This window comes from Choristoneura fumiferana, chromosome 8, assembly GCF_025370935.1.
Source record: "Choristoneura fumiferana chromosome 8, NRCan_CFum_1, whole genome shotgun sequence".
Classification (NCBI taxonomy): Eukaryota; Metazoa; Arthropoda; class Insecta; order Lepidoptera; family Tortricidae; genus Choristoneura; species Choristoneura fumiferana.
This window is the reverse complement of record NC_133479.1, coordinates 19,391,072-19,412,565: the sequence shown is the minus strand read 5'-3', so window position 1 is coordinate 19,412,565 and position 21,494 is coordinate 19,391,072. Positions and strand designations below refer to the sequence as shown.

The 21,494-nt window shown below is 40.6% G+C and overlaps 3 protein-coding genes across 6 annotated transcripts; 1 reads left to right on the top strand and 2 right to left on the bottom strand.

The window, feature by feature from the left end:
- Nucleotides 1-89: 89 nt before the first annotated feature.
- Nucleotides 90-6,492, top strand: LOC141430707 (uncharacterized). 2 transcript variants are annotated; one of them, XM_074091572.1, is made up of 3 exons: nt 90-201; nt 2,982-3,065; nt 5,972-6,492. In XM_074091572.1, the coding sequence occupies exons 2-3, from the start codon at nt 2,986-2,988 to the stop codon at nt 6,138-6,140; spliced, it is 249 nt and encodes an 82-aa protein (XP_073947673.1). In that variant the 5' UTR covers nt 90-201; nt 2,982-2,985; the 3' UTR covers nt 6,141-6,492. The 2 variants fall into 2 exon arrangements, with proteins under 2 accessions (XP_073947673.1, XP_073947672.1); XM_074091571.1 differs by lacking the exons at nt 2,982-3,065; nt 5,972-6,492 and adding an exon at nt 446-2,962 and having other exon boundaries at nt 95-201.
- Nucleotides 6,493-7,764: 1,272 nt separating this feature from the next.
- LOC141430705 (uncharacterized) lies at nt 7,765-13,988 on the bottom strand. Of its 3 annotated transcripts, none has more exons than XM_074091568.1 (2): nt 13,899-13,988; nt 7,765-7,974 (listed from the first exon to the last, which is right to left on the bottom strand). In XM_074091568.1, the coding sequence occupies exons 1-2, from the start codon at nt 13,937-13,939 to the stop codon at nt 7,806-7,808; spliced, it is 210 nt and encodes a 69-aa protein (XP_073947669.1). In that variant the 5' UTR covers nt 13,940-13,988; the 3' UTR covers nt 7,765-7,805. The 3 variants fall into 3 exon arrangements, with proteins under 3 accessions (XP_073947669.1, XP_073947668.1, XP_073947670.1); XM_074091567.1 differs by lacking the exon at nt 13,899-13,988 and adding an exon at nt 9,075-9,676; XM_074091569.1 differs by lacking the exon at nt 13,899-13,988 and adding an exon at nt 8,139-9,045.
- LOC141430706 (oxysterol-binding protein-related protein 11-like) lies at nt 13,964-19,219 on the bottom strand. The gene is made up of 5 exons (XM_074091570.1): nt 18,910-19,219; nt 17,496-17,657; nt 17,011-17,066; nt 15,611-15,743; nt 13,964-14,068 (listed from the first exon to the last, which is right to left on the bottom strand). The coding sequence occupies exons 1-5, from the start codon at nt 19,093-19,095 to the stop codon at nt 13,964-13,966; spliced, it is 642 nt and encodes a 213-aa protein (XP_073947671.1). The 5' UTR covers nt 19,096-19,219.
- Nucleotides 19,220-21,494: the final 2,275 nt, after the last annotated feature.

The following is a 21,494-nucleotide window of genomic DNA, read 5'->3' as shown; positions in this document are numbered from 1 at the left end:
GTGATGTTCAACCGTAAATATTCGTAAATATAGTTGAAGTATAATGAACAGTCAGCTTTATTTTGTTTATGGTTATTTTTTTTCAAACTGTCTATGCATCGATCTATAAATCTATAATGTTTATGGGCCTTCGAAGCGAGTGTGTTCGCTGCCATTTTATTACGCTATATATAATTGCATAAAAAAGGGAATTTAAAAAAGGTGAGCATGGGTAGACAGGTATTTCTTATATATTTTAAGTCAATTCATACGCTTAATCGTTAACGCATGCACTGTCTGAATATTTTTGATCAAAAGGCTTCGTATTACGTAATTTATGTTGTTCCTCGTCACAACTTCATATTTTATGATTGTATGACAAGATATAGTAATGTACATTCGAAGGTGTCTCAGAATCGGGTCATTTAGAGTTGTTGTCTACACCGAAAAGTTATTCTGTTTGTAGGTGTGTGCATACCTACAAACTGCTCCAGGTTATGCGAAGAGGCTCATTTAAGTATGTCTTATCGCGGTGCGTGGGACGGCGGGCCGCCCGGCACCGAGGGCGAGTATGCGCCGCGGCCGCCGGAGCCCTACGTGGCGCCCCCGCTGCCGCCCATGCCCCCCGCGCCGCCCGCGCCTCGCGCCATGCCCTCCACCGACCCTTGGACGGGCGTCAGCTACAGTCAGTATGGCCCTCCTCACAGCTATGACTATCAGACGTACAACGCCCCAAGCTATAACTATGGTTATGACAACTATTACCAACGCTCAGACCCAAATTACTATGGAAAATATACGGACGCGAGAGCTGCATATCCATCACAGCATGATTACAATTATCCTCCAAGGCCACCCTCCAGGACAAGATCTCCTGTTGAGCAGAGGGTTGTAGAAAGGAGACGGCGAACATATTCTAGAAGTGTTAGCCCTTATGATAGAAGAGATAGAGAATATCCAAGAAAAAAAGATAGTTATGATGAAGAAAGAAAGCTCCGATCTCGTAGCAGGTCAAACAAACCTGAGCGAGCAAAGTATTCTTCAAGTGATGGATCTACTTCACATTCTCGATCCTCATCTCGATCATCACGAAGAAAGATTAAGAAAGAAAGGAGGCGGACTTCTTCAGCATCATCAGGATCAAATAGATCTAATAAGAAAAATAAGGGTAGAAAGATGAGTCGAGATCATTCCTACACTCCACCTCTGAAGAAGTCTTCATCACATTCAAGAAACCGATCAAATTCTCGGCAAACACCAAGCAAGGAGAGATCCATTAGTAGATCTCCTCGACTAAGACGTGAATATGAAGTTGTGAAAAGCAAGTCCAAATCTCATTCCAGTAAAGATAAAAGCAAAGATAAAAAATCTAGAAACATATTGACTCCTCCCAGAAAGATAAAAGAGGAAGCATTAACACCGCCCAGGGTTCAAAAGAGATCATCTGTTACACCCCCAAGAGTTGTTGTTAAGAAGGAACGTTCGGTGACACCTCCTAAAAAGCGCACAGCGCGCGCAGTAACGCCACCTCGTAAGGGCAGAGACAGTTCATTAACTCCTCCAAAAAGTTATGCTAGAAGTAGATCTTCCTCTAGTTCACAATCCGGGTCAAGGTCGCCGAGTCCGAAGCATGGAAAAGGAAAATCGCGCGCAAAGAGCCGCCGCTCTAAATCATCATCACGGTCTTCGCGCTCGTCCCAGAGATCGAGGTCCCACTCGAAAAGGCGCAGAAATAAGTCTAGCTCTAAGCACCGATCGCGGTCGAAGAGTCGTTCGAAACGGCGCTCGATAAGCAAGAGCAGGTCGCCCTCTCGGCGGCGCTCCGTGTCTCGCGGCAGGAAGCGCACGCGAAGCCCGCGCTCCTCCAAGTCGCGCTCGCGCTCCAAGAGCTCGCATTCCGGCAGCCGCAGCCACAGCGGCACGCCCAGCGAGGAGCGCCGCGGGCAGTTCACTGTCGCCGACCGCAAGCGCTTCTGGAAACTTCACCGCTCTCGTCAGGAAGAGAAGCGCAGAGAAAAGGTCGAGTCCCCGCCTAAAGAGGTCAAACCTCCGCCCGGGGCTGTGGAGCCGGCCGCTGTCGACGATATAGAATACGGCGACCCTCCTGAAGTAGAAGGCCCGAACTTTGCCGAATTACTGCCCCCGGCCTCCCACCTAGCGCTCGCCTCCTCCTCCCGGGCGAAACCCGGCCCGATTCCGATTAAAAACGACGGCAGCTTCTTGGAAATGTTCAAGAAGATGCAGGAAGAGACTAAAAAGATTGAGGAGAAAAAGCCTGAGATCAAGAAGCCCGTACTGCCGTTTATCGGGAAGAGGCGCGGCGGCCGCGTGCTCAAGACTGGTTTAGTGAAAAAGGCAAAGGCTATAGAGGAGCAGCTGGCCGATAACGCGCCTAAGGACGCTTGGTCTCTCTACATGCAGGAAGTCAAAAAATACAGGGAAACTTCCTGCGAGGAGGAGCGCAAAACCAGACCTCTCGTTAAATAATGTAGCAGTAAACATAGTGTTAATGTTGTCTGTCTAGTGTATACTCTAGATTTTCTGACATAAATATAGTTTATTCATTAAAGTATTTTAAATGGGTCTAAGAGCGTATGCTTGCTGGCTATCTTATATAGTTGAAGTAAATTATGTTTTTTGTTTTATTAACACTGAAAATGTAATACACTGGCTTTGTAACTTGTTCATGGTAGGCGGGGTTTTCAAAAAAGTTTTGCTTTGGCATATTTGACTCAATGCTGTGTATAGGAGGAAAATTGTTGTGAAAAAGTTGTGTTTGAGGAGACAACGGGCCTATTTGAAATACTATAAAGCTAGCCTTTTGTGTATGAACTAGTATTAAGATTTTTATTGTGACAGCGGTGTATTGTGTTACATTTTCCGACTCATTTTTATTGTATTCTATCTATCGTCATGTTTACTCAGCTAACATTTATTTTCTACTGTTAAACAGGATTTAAGAATAAAGGATTTCGAAAATGAATTGTGTTGTTTCTTTGCAGCAAAATGCCTGAGATGATCAAATCGCCCGCCGAAATCAAGACCGCGCCGTTTGACCCGCGGTTCCCTAACACGAACCAGACTAAGTAAGTGTTCTCAGACTCCATAGCAGCACCAGCACCAGAGCGACGCGGAGGGTGCACGCTTCGGTGCTTCACTGCGCGTGCGCGCCCGCAAGCCTTGCCTTGCTAATGCTAACACAATAGCGAGCGGCTGTTGGATGCGGTTTACTGTACGACATGTAATTTTATTGTAATTGGCAAGTTTATTGGCTAAAAATATTATTATTATGTATTATGCATTACGTATTTTTTTCTTTTGACAATCGAGAAAAAAGTACATGGGCGACCGAGCTTCGCTCGGGTTAAAACTCGATAATAAGCGTTTTCCCAGAAATAACCAAATTTCATCGAAATCGTTGGAGCCGTTTCCGAGATCCCCGCAATATAATTATATGTAAGTATATACCTACAAGAATGGTATTAGATAGATTAAATTCAAATCAATTTATTAAGTAAATAGGCCGCAATAATGGGCACATTTACACGTATTTTTTTAAACTACCAGCGCTTTCGGAAAGACCATCATTGCCAAAAATAATGCGCCGCAAGAAACTTGGCAGTCTTTTTTTTTTCAAAACAAAACTACTAAAAAACTACAGTATAAAATTAAGTACAAGAAAATAATAATAATAATACAGGGATGTATGGGGTCCCTTAGTTACAAAACTGAAACTAGGGTGCGCATTTTTTCACATAACTTTTTAAGTCCTTTTGAAGTCGGAAAAATTTTCTCATACTATTTTACATCATAATGATCACTCTTCATATATTTTTTTATACTAACGACCGAAATTCATAATCATCGGAATGCATAATATAACTATTCATACACCTTGTTCATACCTACCTACATATTTTTTCGTTTAAATTGACCAAAGAAAAAAATAAATGTCCAATATTATTTACTGATAGATAGTCTGACATACTAAGTAAATTTGTTTAGGGAACTAGCCCATTGCCAGGGCGTGGTACATTCCAAGGTAAATACAAATGGGAGTGGTAAAACCAAGCCACATCAGACCTGTCTGAGGCCGGAGGCCTTATTGGCTAACGTTGCTGACGCTTGCGGTCGTAATCAAATGACAGTTTATGTATGCGGAATCTGTCATTTGATTGCGATCGCGAGCGTCAGAAGCGTTAGGCAATACGGCCTCAGGTCTATATTGGAATCCATATATTTTGTCCTAATTTCAAAATCCATAACAACTTTTGCCATAATGTAAATGCCATACTATTTTTGTCCTAATTTTGAGTCTCAATTCTAACCTAACCTACTTTTCAGGCTGCGGTTCGTTTCTGATGGGGTTGTAGTTCACCTAACCGACTTTTCACGCTGCGGTTCGTTTCTATAGCGGTCGCAGTTCTAACCTAACCTACTTTTCTGGCTGCGGTTTGTTCCTGTAGGAGTCTCAGTTATAACCTAACCTAACTAACTTTTCTGGTACCGGTTCGTCACTGTTGGGGTCTCAGTTCTAACCTAATCTACTTTTCTAGCTCGCAAGTCGCTGTTTGCCAACAAGTGCTCTGTTATGGCATTCAATATTATGGATTTTAGTATTATTACTCGTAAGTTTTATGTCTTACTATATTAGTACAAACATATTAGGGATTTAGGGGCTGTTTCACCATCCATTGATTAGTGTTAACTGACGGTTAAATGTGATGCCGTCTCCGTCTATTCGAACAAAATAAATAGAGACGGCATCACATTTAACCGTCCGTTAACACTAATCAATGGATGGTGAAACAGCCCCTTAGAGTATTAGGACATGTGATATTATGGCTTATGATTATTAGGACATAAGATCATTATGGCAAAAGTATGATATGTCAGAAGTGTTATGGCATTTGAGTTTAGGACAAACGATATTATGGATTACGAAGGAGACCCCTGAGGCCATATTGCCTAATGTTTCTGACGCTCGCGATCGCAATCAAATGACAGTTTTTTTATGCGAAATCTGTGGCCTAAGGTCTTTGGTTCTTTAACAATTTTGTATAGATGCGCTAATCTTGTTACAAAACTGGCTACGTACCTACTAATCCCTTTCCTTTAGAAGCAATCGAGTAGTATATGGGAATATTTCCGGGATACCTAAATTTCAGAAAGAAATGTGGTAGCACCTCGTGAGTTTTTCTCAATTTATCTGTAAAATTCCATTTGAAATTTTCCATGAACTTACGACGAAGGAAAACATGAGGAACCTGCGAATAAATTCAATGGTGTGCGTGTAGTTCCTACGCGGGCCCATTGCGGATTGGGAACTAGAAATAGAGGCTATCTATAGTACCTAACTCCTAAGAAATGTGGCATACCTACTATAACTTCTCGTGTTTCGTTGCGTGAGCATAACAGATGAGCGTGAGCCGCCAATAGCACAATACGAATTCAACGCTAAGAACTGCTACTTTACAAGTAAATCATATTTGCCGTAGAACGTCCATAAGACATAGGCCTGCCCGATACAATGAGGGCTATCGTTTTTTGTCTCACTAGATGGCGCACTGTTGCGCGAGGTTTTTAAGTATGGCTTTCAAAGTCTGTTATTACGGGCGTGAAAACAAAGTTTAGATTAAAATAATATTTAATACACCTTAAAACCGTACCATAAAAATATCGAGCATGCCACAGTGTTCCATAGTCCCCGTTTTGTCGGAAAAAGGGAGGACAAAGGTTACCGAAACTGTCTCAAAACACAGACATTCATTGCCCCGGAACGCATATTTGCCATAATTAATTTCAGATATTGCAAAATATTCACAAAATTATTGTAATTATAAATAAACCCGCGTAGCTCACCCAAAAACTATGAGATTTGACATTTCGGAGACCTCACGCTACACTAGCGCCTCTAGTGGCGAATTCATACGCGATAGCCCTCATTGAATAGAATAAGTAGCGTAACTAAACTTGCACCTCCTGTTCTCAGGTATTGTTTCCAGAGCTATCTGGACTTCTACAGATGTCAGAAGGTCCGCGGCGAGAAGTATGAGCCCTGCAACTACTTCAAGCGGGTATTCTCGTCGCTCTGCCCCATCGACTGGGTCGAGAAGTGGGACGGACAACGCGCCGACGGCACTTTCCCTGGCAAGATATAAGTTGTGGGACGGTGAGCCAAGGGTTGAGACAGTGATAACAGGTTTCGTTTCTCGAAGGTTACAAGTCTAATCATATTAGTGTTTTGTCTCTTAAATTGAATGAGGAAATGAGACAAAGCACTAATATTATTAGACTCATTTGCTTCAAGAAATGAGCCCCAGGGCTAACGAAACTTAAAGAGTTTTGGATGGCTTGATGTCACTTGTCCTCTTACCTTTGGCTCAGCGATAGCTATATTTTATAGGAACTGTCATATTACCATCTATATGTGTGATTAGTCGTGCCGGCTGTTAATTTATGTTAATGCGACTTAGGTCAATGATTTAGTAAATAAAACACGTTAAACAGTAATATGGTTTGATTGTTTTATCCTTATAGGAAAATAGTTTACTTCATTGATTGTTTGAAACCCGCTTTTGAGAGGTATTTCCTCTTTCCTGTGCAGCAAGTGTGCAGCCCTGGATTTGGGAGTGAGTCGGAGTGCTTGCATTGGCGGTACTTCTAAGGGACCTCTAAATTTCGTTTGGTACCTAGTCTTTTTTGGTATAGGCAAATGAAGAAAAGAAAGAAAGAAAAAAATGTGTATAAAATAACAAACACAAATTGCGAAAGGGCGCTCAAATCTTTTCTCAAATTCACTTTTGCCTCAGTTCGGAAATTTCGTAGATCTGGCACTGCTGTTACAAGGCTGTTACTGATGGGAACCGAGTTGCAGTGACGTAGCTTGTGGGTAGGTATCATCCCGTATCACCCGCTCGGGGCGGAAGAAAAATTTGCCGCCTTTATTTAGGTTTTAAAAAACTAAGATGTCATTATTGTACAAAGGGAGGGGAATAACAATAATAACTCCACGATTTTGTCATAGTTTGGTCACAGTATAAATAATAGAGAAAATATTCGTGCTCACATCAGTCCGAATCGAAGGTGCGATAACTGTGAAACATATAATTATAATTATCTAGATATTATTCAGTATATTTATTTTGAAATTAAAAAAAAATGCCGCCCCTCCCTCACAAAATTGCCGCCCGGGGCGGACCAGAAACGGAATCGGAACCGGAGCCTGAGTGATAAGGTCGACGAGATGTTAAGGCCTTGTTCGCACTACGAGTAAACCGCCGCGGTTTTTAACCGCGTGACTGTGTGAACCAGTAAACTAATGCAAGCGGCCGCACTGGCGGTTTCAAGTTTACTTGTATAAAAAAGTCGTGCGGTTAAAAACCGCGGCGGTTTAGCCGTAGTGCGGCCTCGGCCTAAGGGTAGCTCTACTAAACCTGAGGGTTTATTGCGTAACGTTTCTAACACTCGCGATCACAATCAAATGAGTTTTCGCATACAAAAACTGTCATTAAATTGTGTTAGCGAGTGTCAGAAACGTTATTATAGCTTTCTGTTTGTTTTTGATGTACGCCGCTCATGTCCAGTCGCCGCGGTAAGCTTGACATCCAATATACTTAACTTCCGTTACTTTGGAACCGGAACCGAAACGGATGTTTAATATCAAACGGAAGTTCCGACTTAACGGAAACGGAATCGGTGCTCCGCAACATCCCTGCTTTCAAAGCGCAAGGCCGTAGGTTGTGGCCCCCGTCGCCTCAGCCAATACCTAAATTGAAAGACAGATTACCAATAAAAGTTTATTCAAAATAGTTTGCGATCAGCCATCATATGGGGCCGGGGAAGGCGCCCTTTTCCCGCAGCTCGTCCCAGTGCTCGATCCAGTAGTTGGGGCAGATGGTCTCGAAGTAGCGCTTGAAGATCTTGCAGTCGTCACTCTCCTCGCCCAGGAGGCGCTTGCATTTATAGAAGTCGCAATAGTTGGTGTAACATGCCCTACAACGACAATCATTTATTAATATAAATGATATTAACAAGACCAAAAAGATGCAACCAACCGATTTTCTAATGCTAGCTTTCAGGCACAACAGCTTCTAAATTAGCTCATAGTAAATGAGAAACAAATAAACAAAGGGCGGTTTGTTACGAACGCTACGTGCCTGCGGATCTCTAGTCGAGCAGCATCGCAATCCATCTGAATATGCTGACTCTGCGCTGACTCTGCTCACGTTCGGCTCCGTGCGTGACTGAATGCGTGAAGCGCTGACCACGTACCATACAGCAGCGGCGAACATGAACCTCCGCGAGTCAGTCATTGAGGGCTATCGAATTCGCCGCTAGAGGCGCTAGTGTAGCGTGAAGTCTCCGAAATGTCAAATCTCAGTTTTTGGGTGAGCTACGCGGGTTTATTTATAATTAGAATAATTTTGACAATATTTTGCGTTACCTGAAATTAATTATGGCAATTATGCGTTACGGGGCAATGAATGTCTGTGTTTTGAGACAGTTTTGTCTTTCGGAAACTTTTTTCCTCCCTTTTTTTCCGAACAAAACGGGACTACGCAACACTGTGGTTGCTCGCTACGGTTTTAAGGTGTATTTTAATCTAAACTGTTTGCACGCCCGTAATAACAGACTTAGAAAGCCACACTTAAAAACCTCACGCAACAGTGCCGCCATCTAGAAAGACAAAAAACGATAGCCCTCATTGCTAGCATCGCATTGGCTCAGGCTCTTAGGTTAAGTTAGGCTTAAGAACTTTTTAATGTAATTTTTATATATTAAATAAATTTTATTCCATCTAATTGGGTTTTTGGACTCTTCGCCTTCAACTTCGATATTTGGTTTATTTTTCTCTGTTTATTATGTTCGATTAAACAGAGACGACATCATAAATATAAAATAATAGGAACTCGACACATCCAGTGGTGGAACTGGGGCTATTTCGGGTGACTCAGCATTTTGTTTTTTTTTTAAGATTCATTTTTGGGCCACTTATAGGGTTCCGTAGCCAAAGCCCATTTCGCCATTTACCTACTTTGAATAATTGGAACATTTCTTGTACCTACTCTAATTAAAATAGTGCTTTTACTTACTTAGTTTGATTTTGAAATGGGAACCGTGGATCAATACGTAACGTTCTAAATTCCGAATCACACATTTTGATTTGTTAAAATGAATATAAATATTTTTGCCGTGACCAAAACCCAAAATTGATTTACAAAATTGGCATGCAGCTACGTGACATCATGACTGCATAACAAATGAAATTCACTGCGCAAAAACTACACGGCTGTTTACGAAACAAACTTATTGGTGTTTTGGAAAAGGTTTTATTTAATACGCTACTAGGTACATAAGTACTACACGACTCGTGGATTTAATGTCATTCGGTGCGAATGGAAAATCATCCAATTGACCATTTTGAATTTGGACCAGAATGAATATCACCCAAAGTGAATTGTGGGCCAATAAACTTTTTTACCGACACTAATCTGTCCGCGACATTTTTCAAACAATTGCAGATTTTTGTAAGTAAACATGTTTTTTCTGTAATTTAATAGATGGTGTACATGAATACATACCATCCTACGTAAGTTCAACCTATTAAACCGTGAAATATCTTGTTGGAAATACAATTTTTTGGTAACGCCAGAGACAATTTTGGTAACGCAAGAAACGCCCAAAGTGTCGGTAAAATAGTTGATTGGCCCTTGTGTCAAAAAGTAGGTAACTGCTGAAAAATACAACTAAATTTATTTTTGCTGTAAATTAATTAAACCCAAATGGAATATTGTCCATTATAAATTAGGAGCAAAATTAAAAAAAAAAAGTGAATGTTGTCTAAATCAAGTCATAACTTAATATTTAGGCCCGAAACAAATGATTGAGTGTACGGCTTGTACGTAAATACAAGTGGTCGTTTTTTTGTCGGTGTATACATCAAATTGTTAATTTTTTCATGAGACAAGATTCCATTTTCGACGATAGGTATTCCGGATGGACAATTTTCCATGTTGATATATCTATTTCAAATTGTCATTTTTCTGCTTTGACGTACAATTTCGAGTAGTCCATTTTTCATTTGCACCAAATGACATTAAATCGATTCGATTTAGAGACTAATTTATATTACACTAATGCCCTAAAATTCTAACTAGTCCGTGAGGAAAAATGATGACCATAAAGCCAGTTAACTTTCCGCGTGACGTCACGGGCCTCCACTGCCGAACTTTCACGCGCTTCAACTTTGTCATTTTTTGTTTGATTGACATAAGAAAAAATATGAGTCCAAAAGCTTTTTTTATGACTAAATAAATAGAATATTTTTACCCAAGAACCTACCTAATTTAAATAAATAGTAGATTGTAAAACGAGAGCATAAAAGGAGCCATTTTACCTGAGGCGTTCATATAGCCACCCGAGCCGGTACGGCGAGGGTGGATAGACACGTCGAGGGGAAAATGGGTTTAATTCTCGAGTTTTACACTATGCTTTTCACTTCGATTGAGAGGAAAAAAAACATCAACAGTGGAAACAATTGTTTACCTACTTACAAAGTACCTTTTATTTTTGACGCATTTTTTTATATAATTATAAATTTTTAGTTTTATTTATTTATTTTGATTGATTTTTAGTTTTACATAAAATAAAAAATATTAAAAAAATATATAGAAACTTAGTTTGTGGGTGTTGACACATATTATAATTACCTTGGTCTTAGACGAAGATTCTACTTTATGCACTAGACTCTACTTTATGATCCAGCATAAAAACCAAATTTACGAGCATGAGAAGTGAAAATAAAATTTTATTTCTTTATTTGGAAAATCCCCAAGCCACTTTCGCGTATTGCCAACCGTACAAGAAGAAATAGCCCTGGATGTGTGTTTTGGACCGAATATTCTATAATAGAAAATTTATATACTAAGCCCTACCGCACATTGGGGTTTTAAGAAACTATAAAATATTGATACAATGAAATAAATAAATAACTATCACGACGATTAGTCGTGGCCACGGCAGCTGAAATATGGCCGAAACGTCGAGGTGATTCTAGTATCATTTTACGGAGTTCCCGGAAGCAGCGTAGCGGTAGCTCAAAGTATAAATACCTAAATAACCTAAAACAATATCTACAAGGAAACTTCCATCAGTATTTTACATTTTATTTAATTTAACAAATTTAATAAGCCTTTGAAAATGCCCAAATGATTCAGACTATATACAAGTTGTAAGTAGGTACCTTTCACAAAGGGAGCAGTTTTAATTTATAATCGTCGGAAATATCTGCATGTGCACCTGACTACTTTGTGGTTATCAAATATGCGTAAAGTCAATATTTTTTATTACCTTAAGAGGGCAGAATACTATTTCAATTATAGTATAAATCTTCCCAGACGAATTTTTCGCTTCGAGCCCTTATCTTTCAAACAAAGGGCATTGTCTCTATTATCGCAAAGCCGCTAGCTACCGAGTTAGCACGTGCCACTAGAAAATTCATATTGAAAAACTGTTAATATTGAAAAAAAAAAAATAAAAAATATAAGTGCCGTATTGCCTCGGGGTGGTCTATCGTCCTACACTACCAAAACGTAATATCTAGAATATCAGTGACATTAAATTTGAACCTTAATACTATGACGATACCGTTTGTTTTTAAATATGAATGTTGTAGTGGCACGTGCTAACTCGGTAGCTAGCGGCTATGCGATAATAGAGTTGTTTGAAAGATAAGGGCTCAAAGCGAAAAATTCACCTGGGAAGATTTATACTATACTCGCAGCACTTTCGCCGGAATTAAGCTGTGTTTGCACCAGAGATGTGCGAGGAAAGTGCTTTTCATGTATCAATAGAAACGATTTATTTACCTATTGAACCTATTCTCGCTCCGGTTTCTACTAGAGATGTGCAGTGCCCTTAGTGTAAGCTTTCGGTTACAAAATACGCCTCGATCGCGTTTATTTTAAAACACGCGAACCGCGATGTTTGTGTTTCGTAACGACGCGATCGTGACGTATTTTGTTACCGAAAACTTACACTAAGGGTACTGTTCGAGGATAGGTAAATGAAGCATTTCTGTTGGTGCATGAAAAACATTCCTTACAACACATCTTCGCACATCTTTAGTGGAAACGAACGCAGCCGAAATTAGGTGACAATACAATAATCTGGCAGGGTAAACCTACTCTTGTTTCTACGGCAGGCGAAAAAACGTACTATGGGCGACCTTTCGCATATATCTCTCAATGTTATTCTAATCTAAAACATGATACAACAAGTTATATTGTCTTGAGTGACCACTAGCAGCTATTATGTGCGTTATAACACAATTAAAACACTTACTAGATGCTTAAAATCAATTACCAGAAAAAGAGCGTATCTTCACGACACTTACTTCCTTTTGCTGAGAAGCGCAGTTTTTCGGCAATAACTCAAAAACGGTATATCCGATCATGTTGAAACCAATTTTCGTTGAAATTATTTATTAAGCGTTATTATGTAGCGTCCATATTTTTTGCAATATAGAGGGGGGGAAGGGAGACACCATTTTTGCTACTTTGGGAGCGATTATTTCCGGAAATCTTCACTTAATCAAAAAAGTTTTTGAGAAACCTTACTATCTTTTCAAAAGACCTGTCGAACTATGTGCCACACGTTGATACGAGTTAAAAATTTTTTTTTTCAATTTCTGTCACGTGTATGGAGTGCCCCGGGCCCCCTATAAATATTTATTTTTGTAATTTAACTACAAAACTAAATAGCGGCTTTGACAAGACATCTGTACTCCAAATTTCATTGATATACGTATTGTAGTTTTCGAGTAAAATGTCTGTGACATACGGACGGACGGACAGACAGACACAGACGGACTTGACGAAACTATAAGGGTTCCGTTTTTGCCCTTTTGGCTCCGGAACCCTAAAAAGTGCATCCGACAAAATAATATATACTTATACTTATGTTTTTTCGCCTGTCGTAGAAACAGAGCAAGGATAGTCCGACTAGAATCGTCTCCGTAAGACGGAACTCATCAAAATGAAATTTGTAACAAACTTTTCTGTACTGAATCAATTACTTTGCTCACCCGCGAGCTTTTGACAGCTACGTTTAAGCAAGAAATGCGTGTTCATGCAGTTCCCCCACCTCCGTACTGTAAGAACACACAAATCACACAAACCCATCTATCACCTTCTACTCCACCAGTTGTCGTATTGCCCGACGTCTCTGAGGCTCGCATTTGTCATTTGATTTAGATTGCGACCGCCAGAAACGTTAGTCAATATGGCCTCAGATCTCAACTTCAGAGCAACACAACCGTTCACTATGCGGGAAACAATAATGTACAACTCGGAATGTACGCGGAATGGTCGCGTATTATCAGGGCGTACAAAATATTGCGCGCGCTGTAATGTACGTAGTGATAATCTGAATCCAATCGATTCGAATGAATAGACATTTTGCGCCGCGGATCGAGCGAGCGCAGTGAGCGAGATCGATATAGTCGGAGCAGATCCGACCCGGCCGGGTTAGGTCGAAGGGCGAGGGGAGGGCGTCGCTCTCGCCCTTCGTTAGGTTTTTTTAATTATTTCAATCACGGAAATCGTAAGGCATGACAATCGGAAGACATAATGCTTCGGATTATCACATCGTACATTATTGCGCGTACATTATTGGTTCTCTGCTAGTTCGGTACGGGGTGATAATGCACGACATGATAATTCGTGCACGTAAGCACGGATTATCAGGCCGTGCATTATTTATGCGTGCATTAACAAGCCGTACATTAACTACACCCCACTATGCTACCAGATGTTAGACTAGAGTCTACCATAAGGTCGCGGGTTAGCAAAATAATTGTTTAAGTTCATTGACATGGACCTGCGCAAAACACCTGATTCCATAAACGATTTAACAACCTATTTTTACGTTTTCGGAACAGCTCCCTCATAAACCCCATGGTCCTTGGCAGGCGGATGCGAGTTCAGTGTATGGAGTGGTTGGAGAGGCTGAGCGTGGCGTACTGCTGCTGCCGGTGCAGGATGCCGAGACACTGCAGCAGGCACTGCATGCTGGCCGCTGACGTCGCCTGCAACAGTACGGGCCTGTTTCACCATCACCACCCACTGATTCATTTTATTTGACGGATAAATGTGATGCCGTCTCCGTCTATTCGAACGAAACAAACAGAGACGGCATAACGTTTATCCGTCAAACAGTGGTGATCGGGGTAGCACTGCTACAGCCGAGGGAACTGGATCACGGAACCAGAGTCCAATACAGTGAGGCGGAAGGGGCGGCCAACAATGGCCCAAGGGTTCCCTGGTTGGTACGCTATTCAGGGCGGCGACAACGAAATTCGAAAATCGAAGTTCATATCTTGCCGTCTCGCTGACGCTAATATTTAATACGAGACAGAGGGACGGTATGATACGAATTTTGAATTTCGTAGTAGCCCCGTAGCGTAGCGTAGTAGTTTCTTAGACGGTATAGATAGCGCATGTCCACAATGGATAGTGCAAAAATCAAAACGTTTATTCTGTAAGGCTGCAAAGGGCTCTAACACGTCACTTTTTAAGTTTACGTAGTCTTAAGCCCAGCATTTGCAAGAAAAATTGTGCAAGTTGCATTACATTGCGGCACTCGATTGACCACTACAAACTCGTTGGCTTCACGGCCTCGCAATGTAATGCAACTTCCACGATTTTTCTTGCAAGTCTAAACTCAGCTTTACAAGGCATCAGTTTTGCCATATCCGTCTGTCTGTCCAAAGTTTAACTTACAGACTGCTGCCGGTAGAAAGCTGTAATTTTGCATGAGTAATTTATATTTACGGCTTTCTCGCGGTTTCTTTACATAAAACATTACAAAAAGATTTGTTGTGAAAGCATCGACTACCGACGACCAAGACCGACCAGATAGCCAAGTGGTTAGAGAACCTGACTACGAAGCTTGGGATTCGAGGTTCGATCTCCGGCTGGGGCAGATATTTGTATGAATAATACTAAAGTTTGTTTTCGAGTCTTGGACGTTTGATATAAGTATGTATTTATCTTTAAAAGTATGTTTATCCGTTGCCAAGTATCCATAATACAAGCTTTGCTTAGTTTGGGACTGTCAATTAGTGTCATTGTCCCACTTTTTTTTTCAAAAACAAGAAGATGTAGGCGTCAACACATAGAAAATGTTCGCTCAATTTAGAAGAAAACCGGCCAAGAGCGTGTGAGCGGACACGCCCAAAATAGGGTTCCGTAGCCATTTCGAAAAAATTATATGCTCGATTTTAATGAAAATTTGCACTTTAAAGTTGAATATTTCGGAAACAAATCACTGAATCGAAAAATCGACTGAGAAAACCTCTAATGGTTTTAAAAGACCTATCCAACGATACCCCACACTATAGGGTTGGATGAGAAAAAAAAAATCACCCCCACTTTACGTCTATAGGAGGTACCCTAAAATTTTTTTACCATTTTGTCGGCAAAATTACAGCTTTCTAGCATTAATAGTCCCTGAGCAAAGTTGCGGACGGACGGACGGACAGACAGACAGACAGACATGGCGAAACTATAAGGGTTCCGTTTTTGCCATTTTGGCTCCGGAACCCTAAAAAATGATTATATGTATTTACCTTCAAAAGGAGTAAGTCAGGGTCCGTGTGGGGGAAAGGCGAGTCAGAGGACTCTATGCACCGCGCGAGCGACGCGTCACTGCAAGACAAAAACAAATCATTCACTTTAATATTGTAGGTACTTGTCGTCAATCTATCAAGGCACTGCATGTTTTGGTAGTACAAGATTACAAATCAAAGATGTATAGCCAGCAACAAAGATATGGATACAACCAAAGTACAAAAAATATGTATACACGACCTTAATGTTCAGGGAATAAAGTCCTGTGTACATATATTTTGGCACTTTGGCTGTATACATATCTTTGTTGCTGACTGTACCTTTTTTTCGCAAACTTGCAATATTTTGAAAGACCTGTCAGATGAAATCCAACACTACGCAGATGAGTATAAAATCATCTCCACTACGTCTAATCTTGTTAACCAACTTCAAAAGGGGTATCGTTCTATAGAGCTTGTGGAAAGACAAAGGATCTCATTTCTCCAGGCAGCGTTTTTTTACAAAATGTTATTCCGAAGATTTATTTTATAATCCCATTGATCTATGAACTTGAAATTTGGTGAACGGAATTTCTGACTGGTATCTGTCTGTGGCTGAGGTGTGGAATTGCACGCCAATGCCTACGGGGGGGAGTTCAAGTAAAACGTAACGCAATTTTTGGAGATTTTTTGATTACATTATAGTATGTACTTCGCACGTTCGGTAGAACAAGGGCATAATTTCACTTTTTACAAATTTTCAAATTTTTCAATTTTTAGACACTACTGAAAGTACGATATGAACGAATTTTTCGTTTTTTAGAGGTCCATTTGACGTTTGTCGTTTGTTTGCGATTGGCTCATTTGAGCAAAGATTCGATTTGTAAGTAGCATTCGAACATGGCGGATGTAGACAATATCTAATTTTGCTATTTCATTTCTGTTTCTTTGGCTAGTTGAAGTATAATTTTGATAGTGTTTTATGCGGCGATTAACCTTAACAGTGAACAGTAATCACAAAATTCTATATTGCTCTTGTGTCTGTCATTTTTTAATGCGCAAGTTGTCTCCGCGTGGTTTCTGGAATTTTACTATCAAGTTGCAAAAACTACAATCACCGTACAACGTCCCTCTCAAAGAGAGTTTACCTTGACACTGGCGAAATTGTCCTATTAATTAGGACAGAAAAGCCATATTTTAAAAGAGAAGAAGAAGAAGAATCATAAGCAAACGTCAAACGAGAAACGGACCTGTCGATACTAACGCCATCTAGCGATATTTCGCCTCTGTGAAAACCCTTATTGCGTTACGTAATACTTGAACGCTCCCAACGCCACACAGTGTGGTACCTGAGTTAGCACGCTTATTCTGCTGCAGCTGGGCATGCCGGGCGCTGAGGCCTGATGCTGCCGGGCGGAGGCGCGCCGTGCACGGCCAGCTGCTCGCGCGGCTGCAGCGGTGGATTAGCGCCCATCGCCTGCAACATTATACCATACTAGCTGTTACCCGCGTGGCTCCATCCGCGTAGATTTTTTTTATGGCTATCCCGCGAGAACTATGCAATTTTACAGGATAAAACTATCCTGTCCTTTTTTTTTATTTGACTGGAAGGCAAACGAGCAAGTGGGTCTCCTGATGGTAAGAGATTACCACTGCCCATAGACACCAGCAACTGCGGATTCACCGGCTGTCTTACTCTCCACGCCGAAACACAACAGTGCAAGCACTGCTGCTTCACGACAGGATTAGCGAGCAAGATGGTGGTAGCAATTCGAGCGGACCTTGCACAAGGTCCTACCACCGTCGTATCTTTGTTTATGCGCTCGACAAACATGTATTTTGTGCCGAATATTCGGTATTCGGCCAAATCACTATTCGTGGCATCTCTAGTATGTAGTCCTGTTACCTTGGTGTGTATCTCGGCGATGGCGCGCAGCCCGTTGACCCACTCCTGGCGCGCGCGCGCGTCGGCGGCGCGCAGCTTGAGCATGTCGCCGGACGCACAGTTGACCGTGAACGTGCGCGAGTCCTCGTCGCTCGGGCATACAACTGCGGCCGCTAGCTGCGCCTGCGCAGTAACAAAGAACTGCTGTCATCCGCATCAGTAGGATTATGTTGTTTAAAACACAAAGCTCCCACTCTTAGAAGACCATAACATCATCATCAGCCAGATGTCTACCGTTGAACAATTAAAACCTTTTTTTTATTTTATTTTTTTATGGAAAATGAGCAAGTGGGTCTCCTGATGGTAAGAGATCACCACCGCCCATAAACATCTGCAACACCAGGGGTATTGCAGATGCGTTGCCAACCTACAGGCCTAAGATGGGATACCTCAAGTGCCAGTAATTTCAACAGCTGTCTCACTCTGCATGCCGAAACACAACAGTGCAAGCACTGCTGCTTCACGGCAGGATTAGCAAGCAAGATGGTGGTAGAAATCCGGGCGGACCTTGCACAAGGTTCTACCACCTGCAAAAAAGCTTAGAAAACGTCCACTAGTTGAGTGGTGAGTGTTACACTCAACTAGTAGACTGTTTTCTAAGCTGAAACTCGAATGAATTCACCAATTCCAATAAATATATTGGAATTCACCAATTCCAATAAATATATTGCCACCAATTCCAATAAATATATTGGAATTGGTGAATTCATTCAAGTTTCAGTTTCGACATGCAGGAATGATAGATCAAGCAAGCCAAGTCAAAGACTTAGGACTGGTTTGGTTGCTTTACATTTGGCAACTTTTTAGAATCTCTAGGGGAGGGGGGGGGCAGCTGGGGCTGGGGCCCTCCCTGCTCCACCTGGCGATGCCTTGACGCTCGCGCAATCGGCGGTCAACCTGGTAGGAGGCCAATTAACACTACATTTTCTGGTTTGTAGTAGAAACTCAAGAACCTTCCTCTCCCAAAGGTTATATCTGTTTTTCTAAAAATGTGGCCTGCCCACTTAGGCAGTCAAGGCAAGGGCACAATCATAAACTTAAATTTTGTTCAAGCTTGGTGGATGACTAATTCTTTGACGAATAATAAATATTATTGAAAGCAACCATTATGTATAAGAATTATAACTTTGTTACTTAGGACCGAGGGTTATTTAAACAATTCCAGTTATGCCTGTACTTCGCAGACCTGTCGTGTCCAAATGTTACATTTATAAATAACGTGCAGTAACAAATAAAAATCAGTTAAACAGGCATATAACTTGTGTAACTTTAGTTATGAATGCATTGAAATAAAGTAATTTATTTCTACTCTGAATTGCGTTTATACTTAAATGATTTCATACGGTTATTGGGAGATAACGTGGGCTCAATTTACCTCTCCGCGGGCAGGCTGTCCAGGCTGGACAGTGTCTCCGGGCCCATCAAACAGGTAGTACGAGAGAACGCCCGTCTCGGGGTCCACAGCAAACCAGCGCTGCTGCCAGCCTTTTACCACGTTCGTGTACTTATACAGCTGCCCGGAGAGGGCCCGTCCTGATCCCACTCCGACGCCTTTCATCATTTTCTTGGTAACCAATATTTACATCGACTTTAGAAAACTTGACACTCCATTGGCTGGCGTTTAGATTTTGCGGTCTTTGTCGTCATTGGGTTTCGAAATTGTTTAGGATGTGATTACTTTTAGTAATTTAAATATGCAGCGCTGTACAAAAAAATGGAGATTAAAATTAAGTTTCAGTGGTGATGATGGTATCCGCTTTGAAACATTAATGTTTTTAAAAGCTCATTGCGTAGTTTGTGAGTCGGTACTCATACAAACAAAACGCTTTTTGACAGCAGCAATAATGACATCACCGTGACATCTCCTGACATATCCCAGTTTGTTTGTTCGACCAAAGAGTATATAACACTACGTTTAAGAGTCGGAATCCATACAAAAACATACACGATTGTAGTATGAATTCAGTGTCTTTTTGGTGCCAATATTGTTAAACGAACTGCACAGACTAAACAGGGCCGAAAAGTCACATTGACAAGTAGTGTTGTTAGGAACAGTCGATATTATCGATATTGTAACAGCATAGTGTTGTGCTTTTTTATCGATATATTGTCAAAAAACGGCACGTAGTGGTGCGCTTTTTATTAATTAAATGATCGAATTAAAAGAAAAAAAAAGTTGTTTTTCTTAATAATAATTTATTTTCATGTCATGGATCTGTTTTTTTACATAGGTAAATACAGTTTCACGTTACACAAGTATTGTATTGTAGTATTGTATTGTCCGTTTTGCACTGCACAGCACTTGTGGAAGGCTGTGCATGTAAATATTCCACACTGGCAACTCCAAGCTGACCTGAAACAAAGTTAAATTTAGCCAGTAGCTTACACTAACTAATGCAAGATAAAATAAAATTGGTACGCACAAACCAATTTTGTCATATTGCAGGTCAATGACCTATGTTTACCTAGACAACTTTCTTACAATTTCTTGCCTTATTGTCAATATGTCTTTACTTGTCAAATGAATGAAATGAAATGTAAGGTGATCTGGAAGTTGAAAATACATAATTTTGTATACCTCTGATAAACAATCTACTTGCCATGCCAAATGTATGTAATTAATTCTGTAGTTTTTACCCGATTCTGGTGAAGCCAAAAGGAGGATTATATTTTGACCTGTATGTATGCATATCCATTTCTATCTCCTCTAACTACTAAGCAGCTCAACCTATTTTTAACCCCTAACGCAAAAGAGGAGTGTTATTACATGAGTGTACCATAACACAGACAATACAGAAAAATGGTCAAGTGCGAGTTGGACTCGTACATGAAAGGTTCCGTAAACAGTTCAATAAAAGTTTTTTCTGAAAATTCATCTAATATAAGTTTTTTTTTTGCTGACTGTACTATATGCCCCTGGTTACCAAAGTACTCGTCAAGACGACAAACGAGTCCAAACTCGATGCAGTTGTGTTGTTATCACAGTGTTTCCTATGGTCACCCGCTAGCTTTATCAGATCAACTCTAAAATTCTAAATTATGCTATAAGGTATAGATTTTTATCAGTGATAGCTTACCTGTTGTATTGTCAGTTTTAGAGAAAATGATGAAACAATACAGGACAGAGATGCAAGCAAAGTGAATTCAAACACTGATGTTGGATTTGATGATAATTCTGAATTATTAGATTTTGATTTAAACGAAACAGTTGAGAATGTTAGAGCAGACTCACCTTCTCTACTTGGTAAGTAATAAATACTAATAAACTGTATCTTGTAAAAATATACAAACCATATCCACCCTGCAGGCTTTGTCAATGTTACAAGAATGAAGTCAGCAAAAAGTCCTTATCAATAAATTTACAAAAAAAACAAACAATATGCTTCATCAAGACCATGTACAAATATAATCATTGTAGAGAAATCAAATGTAAACACATTATTATCAACTATTTTTTACAACTTAAAATTCCAGATAAAGAACAGGAAGCAACAGACAATCAACCAACAGCTAATCCTGAAGCAAGCCCCAACACCACCATAGAAGAACCTGTAGCAGATGCCCCACAGCCAAACACAAATGACCCTGATCAGCCACACTCACCTACACCCAAGAGAAGTCATAGTCCTGAAGGAAAACAGATGATGAGGGTGCTAAGAAAATTAAAACTGAACCAGTAGATGTTAAAGATGAACCCAGTTATTAAAGATGAAACCAGTTGTTAATGCTGAACCAGTTGTTAAACAGGAGCCTGATGATGTGAAGGCTGGACCTAGCAATGATCAAGCTGTAAGTTGATAGGGTTTTGTATAACATTTTACTCACTCTACAAAACTAAAATGTAGATTGTCACTCGCTATATGAACAGATGACTCACATCTTTAATCGAGTTTAGCATGACATGTTGATGAAAACGTGGGTAGTTGTGTGGTGGTATTAGTTTCAAGTCAATATGAATTT

Coding starts and splice junctions, on each gene's coding strand:
- LOC141430706 (XM_074091570.1), bottom strand. CDS start 19,095: ATGATGAAAGGCGTCGGAGTGGGATCAGGACGGGCCCTCTCCGGGCAG. Junction 17,067..17,495: donor TCGCCGAGATACACACCAAG/GTAACAGGACTA, acceptor ATAATGTTGCAG/GCGATGGGCGCTAATCCACC. Junction 14,069..15,610: donor CTGACTTACTCCTTTTGAAG/GTAAATACATAT, acceptor GTACTGTTGCAG/GCGACGTCAGCGGCCAGCAT.
- LOC141430705 (XM_074091567.1), bottom strand. CDS start 9,139: ATGTGTGATTCGGAATTTAGAACGTTACGTATTGATCCACGGTTCCCA. Junction 7,975..9,074: donor CCATTTCAAAATCAAACTAA/GTAAGTAAAAGC, acceptor TTGTCGTTGTAG/GGCATGTTACACCAACTATT.
- LOC141430707 (XM_074091571.1), top strand. CDS start 499: ATGTCTTATCGCGGTGCGTGGGACGGCGGGCCGCCCGGCACCGAGGGC.